Raw genomic sequence first — 18750 nt, 5'->3', positions numbered from 1 at the left:
CACATCTACTACTCCTCCTTTCTCTCTGTGATCTCATAGGGCTTGCTTCACCTCAGTCAAGCTCCAGTGCTTCCAGCCGGCAGCAGCACCAAGCTAACAAGTATTTGTGAGGAGAGAGAAAGAAAGAGAGAGAGAGTGAAAGGGAGGGAGAGAGAGGAAAGGGGTGAGCAGAAGCAGAAGAGAATCAGGCAGTGAGGGACCTCAGAGTATGAGCATATAGAATGAATGCGGAAAGAAAGAAGGCATAAGATAGCGATAGAAACAGAGGTGCTCAGTGCTGCACAATAGTGCCAGAAGCTGCTTTAAAAAAAGAAAGAGAGAGAGCTGGCATCATGGCAACGCTCACTGCATCATCACGACACATGGGGATGTTTGGCTGCTGCTGGTGAATACTGTGTGATGCAGAGGAGAGAGTCAAATAGGACTTCCTGGAAACCAAAGGCAAGCTAAGGAAACAGGTCAGTGACAGTCATAGAGACTCACAAAAAGCCTTTATAGTATCAAACAACACGGGCTCTGTGAGTTTTCACATTACAGGATAATGCTAATTTACAATTGTCAATAAGAATTCCCATGCCAGGGACTGGGATGTGGACATGTATGGAGAGTGGGAGGATGCGCTTACATGCAGATGTTTGAGCAGGCTTTTAGATGTGTGTGCATGTGTGTGTGTGTGTGTATACTCTGTCAGATCTCAACGACAGATGTTAAGGTGAAAGAAAAACCTTCTGTGGTATCAAATATACAGAAACATGTCACGGTGTCTTCTATTACAAATCTTTGATTTCATTGTTCTTTCTGAAAGTAAGAGGACAGAAGCATACGTGGGAGCCTGGAGATGGAAATTGGAACATTTTATGATACCAAGAGGGAAGAGAATGGTGGGGAATGAGGGAATACAGGAGAAGTCACAGAAAACAAAAACTGAATAGCAGCAGGTTGTAAGGGAAGGGAGACAATGCCTGTCAGCAAGGGAAAGCTTGGCCTAGCATTAAGCTATGTCGTATATGATGGAATCCAGCATCAGTCCAAGCAGTCAGCTCAACAATCTTTATGAATTTCAAATGTAACCATCAACTGTCAAAAGACACCCCTCTCCTGATTAGCTGTGCTTCCAGTATGTGGGGGAGAACTCATAGTGTGTAAAATAACCTCTTATCTCCCTCGAGAGTTGGTGTACTTTCAATTTCCTATAGAATCAACCAGTATGAAAAGAAATATCAGTTCATTAAAATTTTAATGAGCTCAACACATCATCTGTGAAAAATTCTCCCCATTTTTGAGGTATCACAGAATTTGGCAAGGTCACTGGAAAACACCCAGTGGTGGGGAGACAGTTTCTGCATAAGGCAGCCAAATAACTAGACTGGATTTCTTGAAAAAAAAAAATTTTAATGAGCCCAGCTTAGCAGGTTTAAAATGTAGGTTTTACATTGGTGAAATCTAAAATCGTTGTTCCTTGCTTTGTTTATTTACATGTTCAGTACAACATTTTGTATTATGTTCTTTATAATTAAGCAGTACTGTGTCCATTTCATAGTGTCAAAGATAACACAGATCCAAGACATCTGTCACTGTCAATGAATGGAAAAGACGGGGATTTATATCACCCTTTTCTGGTTTTATACTTCAATGTGCATTTACCTTTTTAACTCATATTCATGCAGTACTTTTAATGTATATAATGTAATGCATGCCCACACCTACAGCCAAATAGAGCAAGGCACTATTTATGCAACACATAACTAATGCACTACCATGCTGCCTACTATCTCATTGGACAAGAAGTTCTCGTCTTCTTGGTTTGTTGAGGAAAGTATTCTTTTGTCCAAAATAAGTCAAACATGAATGAATGGTGCTACCTGACCTGGTTTGAACATGGCCATTGGAAAGAAAGGATTCAACTTGTTAAAACAAAACAAAACAAAACAAAACAAAAAGAAATCGGCTAAGTGGCTCCAATTTTCCAGCATTATTATGAACATGGTGATGGACCTGTTCTGTATGATGACCTCCGCTTGTCAAGAAAACCTAACATGCTTGTAAACATAACTCATCAAAGCTTTGTTGAGATTTTTTGGTGCAACGATAATCCACTTGTACTGAAATACTGAAGTATCATTATGCTCTCTCACTGCTGCCTTTAGTCCCATTAGCCTTCATCACTAAATGCGTGACAGTTGTGGCTCAGTTAATCCAAGCCATCCAAAATGGTAAAATTTAGTAACATAGATCATAGATCATCTCTTTACAGTGAGCTGTAAATTCTAATTAGTTGACATTACTAAAAAGAAACATCCAAGCTGACTGCCTTAAAAACAAGCTGAATAAATGTAAGTTTTTCTATGAGAGGATTTTATTTTTGTAGTTTCAAGTTTAAGTAACAAAATTTAAACTCCACAGAATACTTAGTATTTCATACATATTGCACAGGGGATCCCGATGGCAGAAAACACATTTTGTCTGTTTACAAAGAAGCAATTATAAATAAATAAAGTAAACATAAGAAAGAGATAAGATAAGATAAGATAAGATAACCTTTATTAGTCCCACACGTGGGAAATTTGTTTTGTCACAGCAGGAAGTGGACAGTGCAAAAGTTATGACGCAAAAATTAGAATATAATAAGAATAAATACAGTACACAGCTGTACAGAATAGAATAAAATAATATACTATATACAGTAGAATAAAATAGAATAAAAATATACAATAAGATAAAAATAGAATACGAATGCTATATACAACTGAGTAAAACTACAACGATGCCAGAAAGGATTATTGCACTTAGTGTTATTGCACATGTGTGGATGTGTGTGTTTGTTCAGTTAAAGTCTTTGTTGTGGAGTCTGACAGCAGTGGGGAGGAAAGACCTGCGAAATCTCTCCGTCCCACACCGTGGGTGCCGCAGTCTCCCACTGAAGGAGCTGCTCAGTGCTGTCACAGTCTGCTGCATGGGGTGGGAGACGTTGTCCAACAGGGATGACAGCTTAGCCGCCATTCTCCTGTCACTCACCACCTCCACTGGGTCCAGAGGGCATCCTAGAACAGAGCTGGCCCTTCGGATCACCCTGTTCAGTCTCTTCCTGTCCCCAGCAGAGATGCTGCCGCCCCAGCAGACCACACCATAAAAGATAGCAGAAGCCACCACAGAGTCATAGAAGGTCTTCAGGAGTGGGCCCTCCACCCCAAACGACCTGAGTCTCCGCAGCAGGTACAACCTGCTCTGCCCTTTCCTGTAGAGGGCGTCTGAGTTATGAGTCCAGTCCAGTCTGTTGTTCAGATGAACACCAAGGTACCTGTAGCTGTCCACAGCCTCAATGTCCATACCCTGGATGTTCAGTGGTTGCAGTGGAGAATGCTTGTGCCTGCGGAAGTCTACCACCAGCTCCTTGGTTTTACTGGCGTTGATCTGGAGGTAGTTCAGCTGGCACCAGTCCACAAAGTCTTGAGTCAGTCCTCTGTACTCCTTGTCGTCCCCATCAGTGATGAGGCCGATGACCAGTTACTAGCCAACTGTTCATAGTAACTGTATTTGAAAAAACTGTAGGTAGAGAGCGAGGTAAATTTGATCAGTCTAGATGTCATAATCGTTCAATGATGAAGATACATGAAGTCGACTAATTTTGTGCCCTGGCTTTACAAGAAGAAAATAAATAAATTATATTAAAAAGCAAATATGAGAAGAAATTGTTTTTTCATCACAATAAATGAGTCACATTTGACATGTAGAACTGCACTGTGAACAAACAGATTATGACATTCTGAAACGTTCAAAGTTATAGCACAAATGAGCTCTCAAAGAAATAAAAAACCCTCCATACTTGACAATATATTTATTAGTTACTCACTGGAGAAGGAAAATTCACAGGTTTTTTGTAACAGTCCACCAGTCCTGTCGAAATACTAATAGCAACTTAGGTTTTACAGAAGTTATAGTTTGCAGTTTTTTAATGAAAGGACTCCATGAAAACAAGTTTGCTTGTGTGTTTGAAAATACAAATAATTTCCATGTCCAGTACAAATTAAATTGATGTCTTCTATAAATTTAAATGTGCTTTGCTCAGGTCTAACCAGTTGGAGGAACCACAGGATGAGTGGGATCCTGAAGAGGAAGCTTGATGATGACCCCGCCCCTTATTTGTCAGTGCAAGGGTCTGATGATGATGAGGTATCCTGCAGTGACAGTGGTAACAGCAGTGACAGCCTCAACCATTCTGTCCCCTCCAGCTTGCTGGATGGTAAGACATCACTACCACATAACTTCTGTTTTGTGTTCATTTAACAAAGTGAAATTGCTGTTGTGATCTGCAATTTGCTGACTCCTTTAATCCTCTACTTTAAACCTAATATATGTGGTGACAATTTGATTTATGAGTAAAGAAAACAATGTTTTATCTCAACTGGTTTGTGTCCTCTTTACCATTTTATGTTTAAACTGGGAGTCATATACTTTCATCTGGTGTGGAGTCCCGCAAGGATCAAGTTTGGGACCACTTTTTCTTATGTTCACTCCAGCATATAACCACAAAAGTATAAGTAGTTTTGTTGCTACATCAAGGTTGTCTTACTTAATGTTACAAAAATAGAAAAAGAAACAAAGGGGAATAAAGGCAATTAGTGTGTATAGCCTGGTCAGTATGGCTTTTTCTGTATTTGTTATACTGTTACATTACACTTTAATATGCCCTTGTTTAAAGCCTACAGTCACATAATAAGATATTTAAACTCTGTTTAAAGCTTTAGTCATGGAAACTTGTTGGCAAAAGTTATGCTTTAACTAGCATTTAGTAGCGCCTCTATCAACAAATCTTTTGGAGTTTTTTGGTTTGTTTTTTGATTTAGTAACTGTCAACCCTCTCGGTTTTAATCTTAGCCTCCATCCAGCAGCAGTCAAAGCGACTACGAGGTCATAATGTGCACTTTGAAAGCGTCACAGTCTACTATTTCAACCGGCGGCAGGGTTTTACCAGTGTACCCACACAGGGAGGCAGCACCCTGGGGATGTCACCACATCACAGTGGGGTGAGGCAATTCACTCTCAGGGAGTTTGCCATGGAACAGAAACGGAGCCACCGGAAGATGTTGAGGGACCATCTGAAAGAGGAGAAACTTAATGCCATCAAACTCAAAGTCAGTACAAGGAGTCGATGAATCTTTATTTATCCCAGGGGTTATAATTTCTGATATCCATGGTTCAGTCTTAATTTGTTTGTTTCTATTTGTTTTCCTATCCTCCAGCTGACCAAGAATGGTACTGTGTCATCTTTGGAAGCAGATACACTCACAATCGATGACATTTCTGAAGATGACCTGGATGTGGACAACACAGAGGTGGACGATTACTTTTTCCTCCAGCCTCTGACTACTAGAAGGCGCCGTACTCTTCTCCGTGCCTCTGGTGTCCGTCGCATTGATGTGGAAGAGAAGCATGAATTGCGTGCCCTGCGTATGTCCCGGGAGGAGTGTGGGTGTCGCTGCCAGGGAATATGTGATCCTGAGACCTGTGCTTGCAGCCTGGCCGGCATTAAGTGCCAGGTAAATGGAACTGTGGTGAGGCCCAGCTATAATACTAAAATGTTGTCAATGTCTGTCTGTGCAGTAAAATGTTAAATTTGGCTATTTTCATTGCATAAGTTGGCATACAAGTTTCCACCCATCCATCAGTTTTCCAGTTTAGAGTCCTGGTGTCTATCCCAAAAACCGTGAGAGGCAGGGTACAGACTCTAGAACAAGTCTGTAACCATTTTCAAATTTCACAAGTTACTTATTTAAGCAGTTATTTTTAAGAATTATTTGAAAAACGGTCTCTGGTGCCATTTCATTGCCATTTATACCTGCATTTGTAATGGTGGATTAACAGTTGTTATTCTAAGGAGGGAAACCCTCCAAAAAACGGACGGAGCAGTGGAGCAGCCAAGGGAATAGAACTATATAAAAACTGTATCACTAAAATATAATTTATTTTACAAAAACAGTTAAAATTTTAAAATGAATTAAAACAACCGTGGCCAGGGAGAACACACAATAAAAACTAATAAAACATAAGCATTAAAAGTCCAGTGTCGTCAGCCACAACGTTAAAATCCAGGAAATCGGAGCGGGGCAAGGAAAAGCCCGGCGGCGTCACCAGCCGTTCCCGTCTGTCTCTCCACTCCAGAATACTAGAAGAGAGGAGCAGCGACAGTCACCGTTCTTTCTAGTGAGCCGGGTTACTGCAGCACGTGGGACTTACACCGGAAATGGGCATAGCTCCTAACTCTGCCCGCCGCTTTTCTGTGTCACGCCAGCACTGTGGTCTTGCCGTGGGAGGTAGGGCGCTGTCTCGCTGCCAACTAATTCCCCACCATAGCATCCTCTGGCATCCAGCTATTCCAACAGCAGCACAGCTCCCTCTGCCTCTCACGCACTAGCCATTGTATGCCCTCGCCACGTACTGCACACCAACCTGCACCAACGCCGCCTGCCACCATCTACTCCGCCATCTCTCCTGCTCTGTCTCTCATGCCTCCTCTCTGTGGTCTGCCAGGCCCTCTTATTCACCTCTGTGCCCTCCCAGATGCATCCAATTAGTGATTAGAAGTGGGCAGAGTCTCACCGGGACAAGTTAATATATACAATAAAAACATGCAATAAAACCATAAGAATAAAACACTCCACATAGAAACACAGTAAAACACAGCAAACATGCAAAGCAAAACAACTTCAAAACAAAGTCCTCCCCTGGATGACACATTCTTTCAGATCACTTTCAGCTAGTCGTGTAGAAGTCAAAGTGTAAGAAGTCCCTTGTTCCCTTGGTTCATGTTTTCAGTGAACACTCTTCTGATGAGTTTGTGGTTGCAAGTTGCTGATTTCAAGTCTTACTGAATAGAACTAGATATTTATTTTCTACATGATGTTTTTATTTGTGTCCTGAAGAAAAATAAAGTTATGCTTTAGCAACAGCTAACTCTATGCATCGCTAAAGTATGAGTGTGCATTGTCCACCGTTTCACTGTCACATCCACCCCACATTTGTAACATCACATAATAAAAAACTGAGATGATGCTGATCAAAATGCTTTAGGCTACAAAACTGGGACCAGTGGCAGAGAGCTGTCACATGTCCATCTTTTATGTACAGTCTGTGCATGCTCAGATGGACGTTTTAAAGCCCCGTCCTTCTGATTCTTAGAACATCAGGAATGTTATTTTGTGTTATGCATTACTGAATTCATACAAAAAGATCTGGAGCTTTAGGCATGATAGTCTTTTTTTCAGACACATAAAAGTAAATCTTGAGTGATTAAGGTGTTCTGGCTTCACAAAGTTTGGCTGCACGCTCTTGTTTAATGATATTAATAACACTCTGAGTAGAATCTGCTGTTTCTCTTCATGCATGATCAGCTTTGATTGGCAGCTCACTTTAATTTGCTTGTGTTCTGCACTGTGTATCACTCTGTCTGTAGGTGGATCGCATGTCCTTCCCTTGTGGTTGCACCAAGGAAGGCTGCAGCAACACCACGGGACGCCTGGAGTTCAACCCGGTCCGGGTGCGCACCCACTTCCTGCACACTATCATGAAGCTGGAGCTGGAGAAGAGCCGCGAGGAGCACTATCAGCAGCCAGAGCAGCTTGTAACCAATGGCAACAGTTACCACGGAGACTCCACCTTGGTCCAGCAGCAGCAGCAGCAGCCAAACCTGCAGTTTCCACTGATGAGCAGCACGCAGCACATTCACATCATGCAGCTTCAGAACACAGGTGACACTGAGTCACATCTGGATGAGGAAGAAGAGGAAGAAGAGGAAGAAGAGGCGGAGGAGGGAGAAGAGGAAGAAGATGACGACGAGGAAGAAGAAGATGAAGCTTATGATGAAGATGGCAGCAGTGTTTGCAGTGGGCTGTCGGACTGCAGCACACACAGCTTGGAAACAATTGACCCTGAGGAGGGAGAAGAAGATGAGGAGGATGAGGATGAGGAAGATGATGAGGAAGAAGAGGAGGAGGAGGAGGAAGAAGAAGAAGGAGATGAAGACGATGAGGAGGAAGAGTGGGATTGTTCACTACATGGAACAAATCCTGCACCCTACTCTGTTCCACTTCCTTCTGTGATGAGTTACTCTAACAGCACACTCATGAACCTCAGTAACCTCTTCCACACCACTCCACCCATGCAGCACTATCAAAGAAACAGCTCTGTGAGCGACACGCCTGCTTTCCACAGTGAAAATGTCAGCAGCACACCCACGCTCCCCACAGTAGAGTCTGCATTAGAACTAAACACAGAACTCCACTGCCAAACAGAGCAGCACAGCACTCCTCGCCATTTCTCGGAGTCCCTGCCACTCCAAACTTGCTCACATGTAGAGACGCGTGATGCTAACACTGCCCCTGCTGGTGTACTTGATGAACAACCTCATTCAACAGACCTCCGGAACAATCCAGACTGTCATGACACTCAGGCTGAGCATCCTGCTGAGTCTGAGGAGCAGACAGGGGAGGAGAGAGCAGAGCCTGCACAGGAGGAAACAGGACCGCAGACACATGGTCAAATGACATCATCAAAGAGTGTCTGAAAAGAGAGATCAGTTAACATGTGGAAATATGCGGTCAAGAATTGAAGTTTGCTTTATTCATGATAAACGCACTTTCAAAGACAGAATGAGTCACGTATTTGACACAGAAAAAGACAGATAGATGGTACAGTGCTGTGAACATTTGTCTTCTTTACATTTTTCAGACATCAGTAAATAAACAATAAAGTTTAGAAATTATGATTTCAGTTATTAAGGGAAAAAAGGTATCCAGGTCTCTATTGTCAACAATAAGAAAGACAGTATTGCAAAGATAGCATCTGTGAGATAGTTCCAAAGAGAAAATCATCGCTAACCAAAGAGACATTGGAATTTGCCAATAAACATCTTGGTGAACCACATGATTGGTGATTTTTGGTGAAATACTCTGTGGGCTGACAAGACCAAAGTTGAAATTGTTGGAGGTTTGAGTCCTATTACATAAAAATAACACAGCATGTTATAGAAAGAACATCATACTAACTGACAAACATGGTACTGGTAGAGTGATGGTTTGGGCCTTCTTGCTGCTTCAGGACCTTGACGACTCCAAAAATCCTAAATATCTGGCCATCCGTTTGTGGCCTGAGGCTCACTCGGGTTATACTGCAGGACAAAGATCCAAAACACATCAGTAAAAACTCTGAATGGCTAAATAAAAATCCCCAAATGATGTTTTTGGAGTCGCCGAGGTGCTGAGGAGTGATTGAGGTGCTTTGGCATGAGCTTAAATGCTCAAAAAACCATTCACTGTTGCTGAATTCAAACAATTCTGCAAAGAAAAGCAAGTTTGAATTCCTCCACAGCAATGTGAAAGACTCATTGCCAGTTAGTGCAAATGTGTGAGTGCAGTTCTTGCTGCAGAGGGCGGCACAACCAGTTTTTAGGTTTAGGACGCAATTATTTTTTCACATGGTACCAAGTAAGCTTGAATAGCTTTTTTTAATCCTAATAAATGAAATCATCATTTAAATAATTGAAATTTAATTTACTCAGCTTTTCTCTGTCTAATATTAAAATTTGTTTGATGAACTGAAACATGCAAGTGTGACAAAAATGCAAAGAACAAAAACCCCAGCGGCAACTAAAGAAATCAGGAAGAGAGCAAATACTCTTTTTTTCACAGCACTGTAAAATTTAAGTTCACGTTGTCTCTAAACTGTTCTAGGAACGTCAACTTGGACTAAAGAGTATAAAAATTTAGGAAAAAGTTCATCTTTATCACTCAGTCAATCAATCAATCAGTGTTTCTGTACCTGTAACTATATAGCATACAGTTTATGGCTTGTTGTACAGTCTTTGGTCATTACCGCATGTTGGTCATTCTGGTTGTGACTGGCATCTATGACAAGTCAAAATTAGATTTGGAGGTGCTTGTTTTGTTTTGGGGTTTTTTTGTGTTGTGCCACCATCTTATTGTTGATGGTAATGATTGTTCAATTCTGTCTGTATCGCATGTGATCGGCTTACCGAAGAAGTTTATCATCTGTCAAGTGAGAGACATGAAAGTTAATCTTCCCATGTTAGCATACCTAGAACAACTTGTAGGAGTGTTTGCAGCTTGCCAAAGGGCTGGGTATGGTCACAGGCACAAGCACATGTGACTTTGGACCAGGAAACTGTTTTACATCTCGTGACCGTTCACTTTCAGCTACTGTTTGGTCAGGCTTTTGCAGCTTTAAACATCTATTAGAAAGCTTTGTTCTCTAAATTACCAAGACTACAGGTGCATATGCACACAACCACTAGTAGTGCATACTAACACAAGGCCATTCCTACCCTGATTGCCAGTATGATCGCTCTGTGCTGTGCCTGGGCATATTTAAGGTGGTACAGCTGTCCTTGAGTGTGGATGCTCTTAAAATTATGGGCGGACTTGCCATAGGCTCCATTGCCTTGTCTGTACAAGGCAATGGAGCCTATGGTAAGTCCGCCCATAATTTTAAGAGCTAAGATCCTAAAAAGCAAAACTATAGGCGTGTGTTACATTGCAGGAAGGTCCCCTGCCACAGTTAGGACGAATTTTTTTTAATATTGAACCTTGAATTATTTATTCATTCTGTAGTTCAGCTTAACTTTACAAAGCTTTTTTGTGGTTTTCGTTAGAGATCTCAAGATTACTATAACAGTCAACCCTCACAACTCAAACAGCTACAGCAGGCATTTGTTTTGACTGTACAAAATAGTCAAAGACATGCCAACAGAGAGAAAATGAGCAAACAGCTTATCAGAAGACATGTAACATGGTCCGATATCTTCATTACCACCAACTCTGATTTGTATTTTGTGCTATTTTGCAAATGTTAGCATGCTAAGAAACCAAATGAAGATAACAAACATTACATAGCCTAACTGCTAAACATCAGCATGTTAGCAGTGCTGACATGTTACCATGCTGATCTTAGTATTTTGTTCAAAGCACTGCTATACACTGCTAATATACTGTACATGTCTCACCCCTAAAACTATCACAAACTGTTCACCATTAAGTTAAGCTCTTAAAAGAGCATATATTTAGATTAGAGAATGGTCTGTCTGTGCATTACTTATTAGTTTACAGTGATAATTGTGAACATCAGTGATGAAACTACTTCTGCTTTTTTCCAGTGAGAATAATCAATACTGTCAAAAACTGGGGGCCACGTGTTCTGTATCTTCCTTTTTACACAATGCACATTTTCATGAAAGTGTGAATAAAATCAATTTTAACACCCACTGTAGTTTAAGAGTTCTTTATTAATTGTGCTCTGTCTTTTGTACACTCAAAAAGTTCATAAAATCAAATTTAAATTGTGTAATTATATAATGCTGCCAGCAGGTGGCATCTATTTATTTCACTTGCATGCTGCTGATATATCTGGACATGATCATGGGTGTTAGAATACTTTTTTTTTTACGTCATCAGTGTGTTCTTTTCTTCCTCAGTATAAACTGTGACATTGGTTTAGCCAAGAACCTTTGTTCCTTGTCAATGTGAAAAACACGAGGTGAACTAATTTCTTCTGCAGTGATAGCTGAAAAAAAGATCTGTAAAGTTAATCTGGACATTTAGATGTCAGCACACATCTGTGCTTTTCCATTTAGACAACAGTCTGACTAAGTGCTGTGTCATCATGCATGCAATTCGTTTTCTTTAATACACCCCACCAGTTCTTCCAGTGGACCTCTAGAGAGCAGTGGTGAGCTAGCAACACACTGACACCTTCAATGGGTGAGGCTGAGCTCAGACTGGAGAAAGAGGAAGTTCTGCATTATTGGCCAGCCTATTCATGTATAGAAATATTTTCATGGCTTGCTGCACACACAACACCTGCAGCAGGTGCTGTGTTAAGTTGAGGCTAAACAAACATTTGGCAGTCCTTCGTGATCCTCCGACAATGATGAGAACAATACACTGGATCTGAGCTGGAACAAGGCCACCATGTGACTTCTCCCATTTCTAATATAATTTAACGTGTGCTGAGGGTTGAAGGAGGGGGTGACTGCTTGTCTATTTGCCAGCAAGGTATTGTGGGTAAGCAAGCCCAGAGACTGCTGATCAATCACAGGCAAGGGAGCTGTGATGTTAGGTTGCTAGGCAACAGGCAGGGAGAAGCACAGAGCAGCAAAGCACTGGAGGGGTTGCTGGGTGGGGGTTGTCTCAGCTCTTCACCTCTTCTTCCTGTGGGTCCCAGCACAAGATTTTCCTTCTTATACACGTCTGTGTGGATCTTGTATTCAGTAGTACTTGATTCTGCATAATGTGGGGAAGACACTGTTGTGTGGTTGGGAATCACTATGCAAGCAATTCACAACAAAAGAGAGGCTATTCATACACCAGAGATTTCAAGCGTTGGATCTTGATTAAGTCTGAATCAAAGCTACAGCTTTGGGGATTTAGACTGCATAAAAACTAGAAAATAAAAGCTTTACCCTAATTAATTTATTTGTTATTTTTAGCTAAAGGTTTAAAGTAACTACCAAAAAAATGTATGTAAGAGGTGAATAGAACACATCGATGAAGGAAGCCTATTGATATTAAAGAAGAAGTGAATGATACGATCAACTTCATAATTTTTATAAACTAGCAGTAACCCAGGCTTTCTGAACATCTCTCAAAGTTTTTCTTTGGGTATTTGCTGCTTTTTCACTCATTTTCAGTGCAGTCCTTGTATCTGCCCATCTTTAGAGCAAGCCCTTTTCGTTGCTATGTCACTTAACACTGACCTATGAATAATAGGTTCAAAGTGTGAACCAGTATTCTGTCTACGTATAACTGACAAACCAATTTTAGGCACTTTGTTAAATTTAATAGCAGCCTGTCATGAAAAACATGTAATTTGTTCCACTTTCTTTAGTTGAATCTACAAAAGAAATGCCAGAGATATCACAGTTTTGCACACATAAAATAGTTTTTTTTCACCAACAAGGTGATTCTCAAAGAGCTATTTGGCAAAACATTTGGCATAAATCAGAAGGTGTGTGATGCTGATAAAAACTGGGGAAAATGGACAAGTGGAGGACAAAAGAAAAAGTGGCAGGCCTAAAAAAAACAAACAAACTATCGACTACACATGAGTATCTAATAGTATCTGAAAGACGTGTCTTAAGTGAACCAGAGCCCAGAGAAGCCTAAGAGAATTCAACCTGTGCTGATGAATAAAGGTTGTCAAACTAAATAACCCTTCAAGCTCATTATAACTTGCTTACTTATTTCCAAAAATTGCTGTTTTACTAACCAAATATAAAGAAATGAGTGGTGGCAAACTACCATTGCACAATACTGTATTTAATAAGTGCTTTCTAAGACTTTAAAATGTGAACTGCTATGAGAATATTTTCAAGAGTCCCAGTTGTCTACATTCAACACAGATTACTTAAGCTGAAAACAGATAGTCACCTCAGCAGCAACGTCTCTATTTAAGCCTATTGAATATGCTGAGCCACTTAACTCTTTCCATCTTCATTCTAGCCTCCAAATGTGTTGTGCATGCAAAATATGCTTCCCAAAACAGGTTTTATTTTGAAAATCTAGGTGTTTACTTTTTAGTTGCCACATCTTTGGTTATAACAAAAAAAAAAGTCACTTGTCACATTTTGCAAATCGATACAGTCAGGTGTAACATGTACTTGAATCACATGAAAGATCCTGTTAAACCTGTAATGCAATCATACTTCAGGTTCAGATCACAGATCAAAGAGCTGATGGCACACACATATGAGCAAACTTTTAGACCCTGAAAGAAAAGACAAGGAAGGAAGTGGAGAAAATAAACAAGCATTTACAAAAAATATGTCCTTTATTCTTTTGGCTTTGAAATTATATTACCATATGAGCGGACAGTAGTCACTTCTGGCATGCAGTTCACTAAAACACTACAAGCGCAATGAAAGATGGCTACTGATTGTTTCATGGTTTGTATCTACAGATATGGGGACCATACATGTGTTTCATCATGTGTTACAGTCATAGACAATAAAAAAGATGGACATAGCTTCCTGGTCAGAAAAAATGAAGCCAATGTGGAAGTGCCTAAAAACCTGTATTCTATCTGAAGGCCACCAGATGACGATAGCTGCGGTTGCAAAAAACACTTCCTGTCCCGTGAAGGGCTCTTTCTTGAGCTCTGTAAACACTTTGTTGCTGAGTTCATTATCTTAGTCGCTCGATTTGGGTAAATAAAAATGAATTAATTTGTAAAACTTGCTCATACCATGTTTCAAAAAACCTCATCAGTTGAATTGTCAATTACCAGTCAGTAGCCAATGAGCAAGCAGTGTCATAGTCAGACCCACCCGTTTGTCATCACATCTAATTTCTTGCAACCAAGGCTGCAACAGTGGAAACGTTCATCTCAAAGCTTCAAATCGCAACTTTGGAAACTGTTGAGTTGATGTCACAGTAGTTACGTCCATCTTTTATATTGTCAAAGGTTACAGTGCAGAATGAAAAAAAAAACTCTTCTAGAAAAGTGTGAATCAACGTCAAAGACTGGAAAAATGCACTCATATCTACAGTGAAAATGTTATTTATAATCAATAGCATATAAGCAACCTGCAGACCCTAATGCACACAGACACACTCGCTCACATAAAGAGATAGATGCCTACATTCACGCAGTCCCATTCTTACATAGATAAACATATACAAATATACAGACACACTCGCCCTTTGTCTCGCACACACAAATGTGACCGTCACACATGGTATTACATAGCAGTGGGGATAAAAAGTGCTTCATCTTATACATCAAATGTGTGATGCATACTGTGAGCCCAAATATCTATAATATTTACAAACCAAACCACTACATTAAATCACACGCTCAATTTAAACATGAATGGCATACAAACATCTGTGATATTATAACCAACCTTTAATGTGATATATTGTAATGTTCTAGCTTGACAGCAGTTAGAAAGATCTTTTTAGAATATTTCATTACGTAAGGAGTTCTGGGAGGAAGTGGGGTGGAGGATAAAGGGAGGACGACAAACGTATGTGAAAGACACTGCGCTGTGAGACGAGCAGGTTTGAGTGTTATTCTCAGAGACGCGTTTTGCGAAAATGTGCTTATTTGCTTCACTGCCAGAGCCAGTGAGAAGATTATTACCACTCTTATATCTGTACATTAGCCAAATGTGACGCTTGAAGCTAATTAGCTTATTTAAACCATGGAAGTTTGTTAAGGGGATTTGTAGTCTTTATTATGGAAGGACAGTGCAGACGATAAGAGAGCAGAGGAAGAGGCAGAGCAAATGACCCAGGGCAGATTCAAACCCAAGTTTTCACATTAGCATTTTGGAGATAAATTATCTGAATTTCAAGAGTGGGACCACCCCTCCAAACACGCTCCTTTCGGGTCTTATCTATTTATGACTCTCCAGTTCTACAAGCTGTTCCTTCTTGTTTTTGTGCCTCACCCTTTTTTCCAAGTCTTTCACTTCTTCACATGGGGATCTGCCAGGCCTGGGAGTTGCCGCCAGTCCCCATCGAGGCCTTCCCCAAACCGCAGCTCAATTCTTAATTAAGCCATTCGCCTTTATCTACTAAAAACGCTGCCAAACCTAAAATGAGGACGTGGGCCCAGCTAGTGAAACGACATATGGGGTTGGGATAGGAACTAACAGGTGTAGAGAATGTGTAGAGGAAAAGGGATAAAACCAGGACTTAACTTTATCATTTACTAATAAAGTAATATTATGGAGAGGTAAAAACAAAAACTAATGAACTGTGCTTAACTTAGCATGAAGACAGTAATCAGGGAGGTCAACAATGTCCAGTAACACTTTATATGAAGAGGTTTGCATAAAACTAAGATGACACCCATCGTGAACATGAGGGTTCCAACTGTTGTCATTTAGAATATTTTAATCCTAACCTGACTCTGACATTATTCCAGAAGCCTTTAACATTATCCAACATGAACCATTATAAAAACTATATTAAAGTATTCGTCGTGAAAAAACAGGGGGTAAAAAAAAAAGCTAATTAGCCTTATGTGCTAAATTGTCATATTTGATTAGGCTTGGGATTGGCAGCTGTGAAACCATTCATAATTGTGTCAATATGTTTCCTTGACCTCCAGTGGTAAACAAGGAACTGGACTGCCCATTAAACCCTAGTCTTGGACCAAAGACACCTAAAACAATGTTAACTTTGAATTAAAATAACATACGACCAAATAAAACAAATCGTTTTCCGTGCTCCCAACCAGTGTCAATTATTATTTCAGTGCCAATCCAAGACTAATGCACACCACCTCCAATACAGTTGTACCCAAAAATGCCAATCAGCACAAACTAGACAGGCACACTTGTTTAAACCACAGCAGTTAGCAGTTATAGCTTCATGAGTGAGAATAACTGATGGTGTATACATCATCATCTGGAACCTTTTTGCAGTGACTGTGCTCTGGCTTGATGGGACTATAGTTAAATTTACTAACAAAGACTTTATCAATTCCATACATGAATTTGTGTAAGGCTTCTGCTGCTATTTTATTAGTATGCTAAAATTACCTCAATTTTATATATACATACATTCTCAAACAAAAAATCTAGATGTTTGACACTTTTAGCCCGAGTCTGGCCTTCATGCTCAGTTCAGCTAACAATCCCTTGGCTCTAGCTTTATACTAAACAGATGGAAATGGGAGTGGTAGCAATTTTGTCATCAAACTCTCTATAAAAGAGCAATCAAGAGTATTTCCCAAGGAACAAGTTTCCTTTAATGCGTCTCATTCCTTTTCTTGCATACATTCAGCTTCTCTGTATTTGGAGACTTGTAATTTCTACTGAAATAGGAACAATACAGATTTCAACAATCAGTGATGGTACATCAGTAAATGCAATGTGTTTGTTCATTGCACTTTAGTGGCGTGTTCGTTATTTCAGCTTTGTATACCGTATGAACCAAGAGCATTCTGGCATTGACCCTGCATTGTACGAGTTTCAGGTGGTTGTTGTATTTTCCAGCATTGACTTAGTCTGCCCTTGGTGATTTTACAACAGTGAAAGCAGTGGACACATTCTCACGATAATGAAACAAAACAATGTAGAAAACATTCTTTCGCATTAAAAAACGAAACTGGAAACTGGAAAGGAAAATTCACAGAAGAATGTGGAGCAATTGTTAAGTGATACAGCGATTGTTAAATTCAAGACACTGGATTTATAGTAGTAGCAGCAGCACTAGCTACAGAAAACTTAACAGTACACTCAAGTGTGTCAGTAACAAAAACCAATAGGAGAATCACAAGCGTTTTGCAGAGAGGCTGTTCTGTTTCCCACTCAAACTCTGGCAGTGTCTGCTGGACAGTTTGTTTTCGTATTCCCCATATATTGACATAACCACATTCCCATTCCATGCCTACATGGCACAGACTCCTCATGTTGGAACAATCAACACAAATGTGAATCTATATATCCCCTATATATATAAGCTTTAAACAAAGTTCCCTCATGTCTCTGATGCATTCTTTTTTTGTTGTTGTTCCTTTTTAAGAAGTCTATTTCTTTCGGTCTTTCAAGTCTTTTGCTTTATTTTCTCTTTCCCTATTTTCTTTTTCGTATTTGTCCTTATCTGACTTTGTCACACTGTTATATGATGGCGGGGAGGCTGTGGAGGGGGTCATGTCCATTTTCTCTGACGTGGAGTTCTCATTGAACTTGCTGATGACCATCACATCCTTGTCAGGGTCATGCATGCCCTCTTTCAACTGCTCCTTGTAGAGGGCTGAGGCCTTCTTCATGGCCAGGCGGATCATGTAGCGCCGGAAGGCTCTCTGGATGATTATAGCAGACATTTCCTCCTGTTTGCGGCGCAACGTGGTGGTGATGGGCTCGTAAGACACCTTAGAGGGGTTGGAGGCCATAAAGCGGTCCTCCATCTGTCCGCGCAACATGTCCATTTCACCGCCTTCACCCAAAACTCTTTTAGTGAAGGCAAACAGAATATCGAGGCAGTGGATGCGCTCACCACTCACCATGGGCAGGTCCATGGAGATGAGCTGAATCATGTTAGGCTTGGGTATGCGTAGAGGTGGATCTAGAGCATCTGCAAAGTCAGAGAGTTTGCTGTACGCCACAAACTGCGTGGCATCAGGATCAAAGCGTTCCCACACTTCATAGAACATCTCAAAGTCATCCTCGCTCAGTGGCTCAGCACTCTCCTCAGTGGCCACGCTAAAGTTTTCCAGGATCACAGCAATGTACATGTTGACCACAATGAGAAAGCAGATGATGATGTAGCTGACAAAGAAGAAGATGCCTACTGATGGATTGCCACAATTGCCTTTGTAGGAGTTGCCTGGGTGCTCCAGCTGGCTCTCACAGTCAGGGTCCCTCTTGTTAAGTATGGGTGCCAGCAGGCCATCCCACCCAGCTGAGGTGGTAATCTGAAACAAACAGATCATACTGTTCCCAAAGGTCTCGAAATTGAACATGTCATCGATTCCTGCCTCCCGCTTGACATAAGCAAAGTTGGACATGCCAAAAATGGCATAGATAAACATAACAAGAAAGAGGAGGAGGCCAATGTTGAACAGGGCAGGGAGTGACATCATCAAGGCAAAGAGAAGCGTCCGGATGCCCTTGGCACCTTTGATAAGGCGGAGGATTCGGCCTATCCTGGCCAATCGTATCACTCGGAACAGTGTCGGGGACACAAAGTACTTCTCGATAACTTCAGATAAAAACATGCCTGCAAAGGA

The 18750-nt window shown here is 40.8% G+C and overlaps 2 protein-coding genes across 7 annotated transcripts in view; one reads left to right on the top strand and one right to left on the bottom strand.

Annotated features, from left to right (window-relative positions):
* Positions 1-42: 42 nt before the first annotated feature.
* On the top strand, positions 43-11217 carry LOC309699733 (uncharacterized protein). 2 transcript variants are annotated; one of them, XM_082522892.1, is made up of 5 exons: positions 43-458; positions 4067-4240; positions 4876-5132; positions 5241-5537; positions 7451-11217. In XM_082522892.1, exons 2-5 carry the CDS (start codon positions 4093-4095, stop codon positions 8558-8560), a joined length of 1812 nt encoding a protein of 603 aa, XP_082379018.1. In that variant the 5' UTR covers positions 43-458; positions 4067-4092; the 3' UTR covers positions 8561-11217. The 2 variants fall into 2 exon arrangements, with proteins under 2 accessions (XP_082379018.1, XP_082379017.1); XM_082522891.1 differs by having other exon boundaries at positions 5241-5552.
* Positions 11218-13602: 2385 nt separating this feature from the next.
* LOC309700327 (sodium channel protein type 2 subunit alpha-like) overlaps positions 13603-18750 on the bottom strand; it is a 41453-nt gene continuing 36305 nt past the window's right edge. For all 5 annotated transcript variants that reach the window (XM_082523845.1, XM_082523847.1, XM_082523846.1 and 2 more), the window contains one exon: positions 13603-18740. In XM_082523845.1, coding sequence (XP_082379971.1) covers positions 17548-18740 — 1193 coding nt within the window. In that variant the 3' untranslated portion in view covers positions 13603-17547. The remainder of the gene's footprint in view (positions 18741-18750) is intronic.

This window comes from Aulonocara stuartgranti, assembly GCF_965226115.1.
Source record: "Aulonocara stuartgranti genome assembly, chromosome: 23".
Lineage (NCBI taxonomy): Eukaryota > Metazoa > Chordata > Actinopteri > Cichliformes > Cichlidae > Aulonocara > Aulonocara stuartgranti.
This window is presented reverse-complemented; position numbering and strand designations above follow the sequence as displayed.

Bases quoted from the DNA above. Each gene is read 5' to 3' on its own strand.
- LOC309699733 (XM_082522891.1), top strand. From the start codon at position 4,093: ATGAGTGGGATCCTGAAGAGGAAGCTTGATGATGACCCCGCCCCTTAT. The intron at 5,133-5,240 runs GTCAGTACAAGG...CCTATCCTCCAG, and splicing joins TTAATGCCATCAAACTCAAA to CTGACCAAGAATGGTACTGT. The intron at 5,553-7,450 runs GTGAGGCCCAGC...CTCTGTCTGTAG, and splicing joins GCCAGGTAAATGGAACTGTG to GTGGATCGCATGTCCTTCCC.